Raw genomic sequence first — 7,666 nt, 5'->3', positions numbered from 1 at the left:
ATTGAATTATTTGCATTTGCTGTAATTCAGATAGATCTGGTTTAGGGAGTTTTTCAAAGTCCAAAATTTTTGGTGCAATATACTCCATCATTTTCTATTTAGTAGCGTTTAACTCAGCTTCTGAAAGCCAGCCAGGGAGCTGGTAGAGAGGCTGGCCATGAAATGCTGGTGAATTCAATTTTGGACTAGAGGAGGAATGAGATATTTTCAGGTTCATCCACCATTGTTCACATGATGGCCAAACTCCAACAAAAAGTGCCTGAAGCCAGATCCATATGGGACTTTAAGCTCCTAAAACCTATTTACGTGCCTGAACTCCCACTGAAGTTGACAGGAAGCTAAGCACCTAAATGGAAGTTATTTTCACAGATCTTGGCCCTAGTTCCACACACTCGTCTGGCTGCAATGCTAATCAGCCCTTCCAAAGCTGGTGGACTGCTTTGAGATTAAGTTTTTATTTGAGAACCTAAATGAAAGGAAATTCCTGGTAAAAAAAGCACGAGGACTGCAATCAAGTTGAACTGTGTCAATGGAACTGGTTTAAACCAATAGAAATACTTGGTAGAAAAGATCTTATTCACAATGCAAAGATAACTTAAGAGCAGTAATGGACAGACAAAAAAAAATCCGCTGAGAAAAGAGAGAAGTTACAGCTTTCCGTAAAGATTTCTGTGGAAAGCAATGACTACAGCTGCACGGGTCAGGAACAGAAGACAGTAATATGATACGGCATAGTTCCTAACGAAGTTAATAAAAAAAAGTCTGCCCACAGAACAGCTGCTTGTAGCTGGAGTTTGGATTAAAAGAACAGCGGCAGCCTAGAAGTCTGTTGGGTGGTATTAAGAGCATCAATAGGAGGAAAATGAAGAACAAAGTAGAACAGATAGCAGTGGGCACACAACAAAAAGTCTTCAGAAAAGGGACGTATCCAAAAAGAAAAGTAATATTCTTTATTAATGATCTTTATTAATTTTTGAAACCTTAGTTACCCAGAGGAGTTCCCTGGGTTAAGCTGATAACCCTGCTCATAGCAAATACTACTCTAGTATAGACTGCTAAATTCAGGGGCATCCACCATGATAAAAAGTCCTGCTCAGTATGAATAAGGACACTGAAAATAGGTCCCAAATGATTTTACTAACATAAAATCGTAAAAAACTGTAGACTATTTTTCCCATGACTTGGGACTGATACTATCAGACATGCTTTAAAGGAAATTGCACAGTTGAGAACATGTCTTTTAAACGCCTCTCTGGGCAGTGTTTCTTAATCCTTGGCACATTAGAAAATTCAGTCTCTAACTGTGGGATCTAAGCACTGAAAAATCAAATCCACAAACGCAGAGAGAAATGCACATCTTTAAAACTAAGCTTAGAAAATTAGTTCAAAGCTGTCAGTATTCAAGTCTTAAATAAGAATGCTCCACTTTCCAACAAACTGGATCGCTGTCTACTTTTCAGTAAACAATGTATTTGACCTGTAAATGCTTTAGATTCTAGCTTTGTATGCATATGTCACCACCAATTCTTATACATTAATGCAGAGTTGACCTAGTCCTTAGAGAAAAAATTCCTCCATCCTACTTTATATGATTTTTCTATTTTTATCTACCTGCTTATAAAATTAACATCGATATAATTTCATTAGCAGCAAACAAGCTGCATTTGTCTAGTGAAGATTTGCTATCAAAACCTTTAACTTACATTTGGACAGAACAAATCAGAAAATCTAAAAATACTGATATCTGGGAAAAAAAATCAGTCACCATGGAAAGAAATGTTTCAAAGGTTCTTAGTCATGATTCACTCTGCAATTTTTGGATGCCTTTACTACAGTGAGCTTGCAGCACTGATAGAACATGTGAAACAGACTGCTCTTAACTGCATTAGTGACAGGGGACACTGAAGCTCTTCTATTTTCACTGCTGTGGCTCTGCAGTAGGTTGACTCCTCTGGATAACCAGGCCAACTCACTGCACCGTGCTTGGGGCCCTAAGGATAACTTTAGGGCAGGGGCTTAAATAACTCTTCCAATGCATTACAGCCATCTGTAGCTCTCTTCACAAAGTAAGGAAGAAATTCATGTAATTCCAACTCAGGGCTGCCATGAGCTGCCACCTCCTAAGAAAAGGATTTATAGTGAAGGAAACAGAGCGTTTCCTTGGATATGAAGAAGGCTTCAGGCCTCTGCTACATTTTATACTCACAGGCCTAGATGAATAAAAGGTCCACATTTTCCAATGGGCACCTCCATTCTGGAAATATAAACCTGGAATCTTTAAAGGCTCCCCTGTGCATAAAGACATTTCGTGCACAAATAGCAACAGATTATATTGTACTCTGCTCTTGCGAGACCCCACCTTGAATACTCCGTCCGGTTTTGGTGGCCCCACCATAAGAGGGACATGGATCTGTTGGAGCGTTCAGAGGAGGGCCACAAGGATCATCCAGGGGCTGGAGCACCTCTGCTACGAGGACAGGCTGCGGGAGCTGAGGCTGTTCAGTCTTGAAAAGAGAAGACTTCGGGGGGACCTAATAGCTGCCTTCCAATACCTGAAGGGAACCTACAGGAAGGCTGAGGAGGGACTTTTTACAAGAGCATCCACTGATAGGACAAGGGGAAATGGGTTTAAGTTGAAGGAGAATAGATTCAGATTAGATCTTAGGAAGAAATTCTTCAGTACGAGAGTGGCAAGACTTTGGAATAAATTGCCCAGAGATGTTGTGGCTGCCCCCTCCCTGGAGGTGTTCAAGGCCAAGTTGGACGGAGCCTTGAGTAGCCTGATCCAGTTGAGAGGTGTCCCTGACCATGACAGGGAGGTTGGATTAGATGATCTCTAAGGTCCCTTCCAGCCTAGGTCATTCTATGATTCTATGTTAATTTGCTACCTCCACACCAAAAGGCCTAAGAAACTTGGCCATTACCAATCCTTTTAGGCACTACTCTCTTTCATGCACAAAGGATCTCTTCCTATGTATAGCTACAATGTATTGGCCAGCAAAATGAAGCACAGTTTAAATTAAAAAATGTTTCTTGGACAAATTTCTAGACATATTTCTACTAAAATTAAGTTATGAATGAATCTCTACTAGTTAGAAAAGAAATGGCAAGGACCATCAGCGCAGTGCAATGGGGACCTCAAGCTGATTCAAGACTCTGTGTTCAGTTATAATATGAAGTAGGGCTAACAGTAAGGAGGAAAAAATTAGTCTGCATGTCTTAATACTATATATTAATCAATATGATTAATATTTTCCGATAAGAATAAGTCTATCAAGAAAAATCTAAATTAAAAGTATTGAAGACAGAATAATCAGGGAGGGTTTTAATTATTCATGCCTTGAATGCCCAAAAGTGTCTTTTAAATTGTTTTATTTTTATTCCTAACTGAATGACTATTAGACTTGTCTCAAACTTGAGAATTAACTGAATCTTCACAGATCTAGTGTGCCTTGTGGAGAAGTTTTTTACAGTTTTACGGTTCTTTCTCCCTTCCAAAAACTCACTCAACCTTAATGAAATTTAATTTTAATATGTGCATTTTCTTGAATATAATCCTATGACAGCTATCCAGTCATAAAATCCTTTACTCATTTATGTATGTGTACTTGCTACATTATGTTTCATATTCTTTATGATATATTTAAACATGAAGTATTACTACCACTGAGAAGCCGACAGTTTTTACAACATAGTGCAGACTGGCAGAAGTAGTTTACCCTGACAATGGAACTGGATTAGGCAAAAAACACTACTAATATCCTCATAAAGTTAATCATCATGATTCATGTTTAGTTGTACCCAGATACAAACAAATTTACCTCAAAAAAAGGCAAATAATCTTGTGAAGAATGTAAAGGTCAAACACTAAGCAGTGAGACACTGAGCCAAATTCGATTTCACTTTATGTCAGAAATAAATGCATTGTCAGTGACTCAGTGCTGGCTACATATTCTGTGACTAATCTTAGACCACCATAAATAAGAAGCTGACAACAGCTACAAAACTGTTTCCATTCCCATCCATGAATCTCCAATTCCTAGTAATCAGTCACCACAAAACAATTCATGCAAGAACACAGTTAAAGAAATATCCTAATAATAACTAGTTTGTTGTAAATATGACTAAGCAACAACACGTAAACCAGTGCTAAAACAGCAAGAAAGGGTCTGTGCATTGTATGTAGCAAAAAATACATGTATAAATCCTTCACTGAAGAAATCTCCTACGGATAAGACACATAAGGCATGTGTTGCTATAAACCAGTATTTTTTCTAGTGCTAGTACAACTCTGTGTAACACAGAGCTCAACAGACTAGCAGTCTGTCTCTCAGTCCCAGTCTTAATACCACATCCACAGCTTCTACAGGCTTTCCTCAAGCACTGATTAATAGCCAACTCCAAAGTTCTTAGAAATACCAACAATTAACTTTCCCAGGTACCAGGCTTCTTTGACACTACTAGAACTCTTTGGTCCATCCTCCAAGAAGTGAGGTACATGAGAAGGCTCCTCCATTCTCCTCTGGGTCACAGGGTAACATGGCTATCTCAAATACCTTTGCGTTTTGTACAAGTCCAGTATTAACCAGGCATTGGCCCACCTGTCTGCATACTCATTCGCAGTTCCAGTCTTGCTTGAGCTCTAGGTCAGGGCTGGCTGTCAGGCAGCACTGATTTAAAAGAAAGGGTGGAGGGTTATGACTGCTATTAGGAAGTGTGCTTAGATTGCATACACCCATGTTTAGCACAGAAGTCAAGCTCACTACAGTATTTCCAGCCAATGCTGTAAGATAAGGATATGCTCATCTCTAATATTTAAATAACACTTCCTTTGAAAGTGGATTTTGAATGCTGCTGGTGGACAGGAGTTTCTGAGCAAGCAAGAGGCCACATGACCCAGGCAGAAGTCTTAAATTGCCAAAGAGCCAGACGGAAGGGGACCAGCATGGGAGCAAAAAATGTCAGAATTTGTAGAGGAGTTGTTGATGAGCAAGTCAATTTAGAGAAAACATTTTTACCAGAAAGAGGTACGAATGCGCCACCTCATAGTTCAAATAGGGGATGTGGCCAGGCTTTAGTGGGATGGACCATGTTACAAACAAGGGCAGTCATCAAAGTACAACCCTGGCTATTTTCAAAGTTGGCTGCTTAACGCCAGCAAACGGCTGCTCTGCTTGTCCTCTCTTGGAGCTTAGCCATTTGATCTGGAATCAAAGCAGCAGTAGATTCACTCAGACATGCACATCCACAAGGCTATCAAAGTGTGCAAACCAAAGCTCAGAGTGGGGCACAGAGGCTTTGTGAATAGGAGAGATCCAAAGGCTGAACCTGAAGAGATACATGTCACTCAGGAAGCTAACAGCATGTCTAAATGTAAAAGTAAGCCTGATGTTCTCCAAGTTTAGATGTCTGATTCAAGTCTGCATAGGAGAGCTGCCCACCTCCACTTGTTATCCAGAACCTAAATCCTGTTGCTGACATAGACCCTTGTATCCATTATTTGTCAGAACAGAACAAAATTCTCTCTTTCAATTGAAATACATAAGAGAATGAGTGCTGCAACTCATCTTTGAAGTTACTCACTAACGTAGTAACAAAAGCTAAGTTTGGTTTCTAAGTGTCACGGGATAGTGTTGTGCTCCCCAACCCAACCCAACCCCATGTTTCCTAATGATCCAGATGTTCTGAATTAGAGAGCTCCTCAACTCTACTGCATGAACTGATGTCACAAAAAGGAAACAAAACCAGATCTAAATGGAGCAATTGCTGCTTTAATTTGGTGGGAAAGTGAAGTCTTTTTCTGTATCCTGCTTTCTGAAAATTATTTTTTATTTTTATACTAAACTATTAATGAAGAATTAATAAACAAGAGAAATAATCCCAAGAGTAGAAGTCATCCCTAACTGATGAAGAGCACTGAAAAAGGCATTTACTTCCTGGTTTGGTAGTTGAGCTCCTCTCCACTTCCAGTTTAGAAGCTAGGCACGTCACTATTTACACAGAAGCAACGATGTATTTTGTACAGAATTTCACCTTCAGGTTTCAGGTGTCAAATGAAACCACAACCAGGATTAGGTGAAGTGTGAAGTGTACATAGAGAGTGAAAGGAAGACAGATTTTGAGTGAGAATGGTTTACTCCAGTGCCAAAAACCTGCCCACATTCTTCTTTGCATGTAGCTCACAACTTCTTTTCTTGTTAAAAAATCTTATTCATCAAGAGTTATGACAAAATCTGCTTGAAGAAGTTAAATTCTTCCCAGTTGCACAAATTCTGAACAGCTTTCCTGTCAATGAAGTCATAGCATTGACCACTGGTAGAAACAAAACAACAAAAATCTTGCTCCCAAAATATTTTTCACACTTATAGTATCAAATATGATAAGGCCACTAGGAAAAAAGCGAGATTATAAGACAAAAAATAATAGTTGATCAAAAAATTAATAAAATAACTATTTAAACTCAACACAGAGAAAAGTACTTTCTCTACGTTTTTTAAAATGACAATTAATTCTCATCAGGAAGTGTATTCTAAAACAGGAGAAAGAGGAAGCCCTGTTGCTCCTCATCCACTATTGGGGCCGGTTAGCTCAGTGGTTTGAGCAGCAGTGCTGACAACAATGTCAACAACGAGGTCACGGGTTTGATTCCTGCTCAGTCCCCATGTGTTGCCTGGTCTAGTCGAGAGGTGGCATCCCTGCCCATGACACAGAGGTTGGACTAGATGATCTCTAAGGTCCCTTCCAGCCTATGCCATTCTATGATTCTTCCCAGCAAGAAATTTAAACAACAGAAAGATTTTTTCGCATGAACTGAAATAGATTTTTCAGGCCTATTTGTTTCATAGTCATCATTTCAATTAAACAAAATAATTACCTTGAATAACTTGTTACCTTTTTCTGGAAGTGTACTGGCATTGCATAGCTGTTCTTCACCATCACCGGCAGATGTTGCAGCTTTTATTTTAAATTGATAAGTAATATTGGAAATGAGATTTCTAAAAGTATGCAGCGTATCGTAAGATGAAAAATTTGTAGAATTTCCTCCAACTGTTACGATGTAATGAGTAATTATACCATTGGATGAAGCAGGAGGGTCCCACTGTACTAGGATCGCTTGCCAACTTGTTGCAATACAGTGAACATTCTGGACAGCTTCTGGCACTTAAAAGATACACACGCACCAGAGATTAACATTTCTACACAATTGAAACTGTGATCACAGAACAATATAGCCAGAGAACCAGACACAACGTTCACAGTGAGCTTCAGACATTCCAGTGACAGACAAATTGATAAAAGAAGCAAAAATACATTTTTGTCCTCGTTAGCTGATTCATTTCCAACTACTATGATCATGACTGATGGTAGTACTTGAAACAGAAGACTAATCTGTCTTCTTCCTAGTTGTGTGCTCCAATTTTATTTTCACATCTGCTCATATTTTCCATGTTTTTTTAAATTAAAGTGTAGCAAAACATACACAATATTGTGAAAGCTGTATGCGTACTGTACAAGAGTATCAACAGCAAAAGTTCCTTATTTAGCTTTGTTTCTCTACCATATCTCTTTTGTCTTTTCAGCACAGGTATGACTTGCACAGAAGTCATTGGGCAAGTTTCAGATCTTTCATATCACTGCTATTACCTTACTGTTACCCACCTCCTTG

At 39.0% G+C, this 7,666-nt stretch overlaps 1 protein-coding gene across 1 annotated transcript in view; it reads right to left on the bottom strand.

Moving 5' to 3' along the window:
• PTPRQ (protein tyrosine phosphatase, receptor type, Q) overlaps positions 1-7,666 on the bottom strand; it is a gene marked incomplete at both ends in the record, with an annotated part of 69,436 nt that overhangs the window by 20,373 nt on the left and 41,397 nt on the right. Inside the window, one exon of the mRNA XM_009872659.1 lies at positions 6,892-7,161. Coding sequence (XP_009870961.1) covers positions 6,892-7,161 — 270 coding nt within the window. The remainder of the gene's footprint in view (positions 1-6,891; positions 7,162-7,666) is intronic.

This window comes from Apaloderma vittatum, unplaced genomic scaffold (genome assembly GCF_000703405.1).
Source record: "Apaloderma vittatum isolate BGI_N311 unplaced genomic scaffold, ASM70340v1 scaffold19137, whole genome shotgun sequence".
In the NCBI taxonomy this organism is placed as follows: domain Eukaryota; kingdom Metazoa; phylum Chordata; class Aves; order Trogoniformes; family Trogonidae; genus Apaloderma; species Apaloderma vittatum.
Note: the sequence above shows the minus strand (reverse complement) of the source record. Positions and strands in the feature narration are given on the sequence as shown.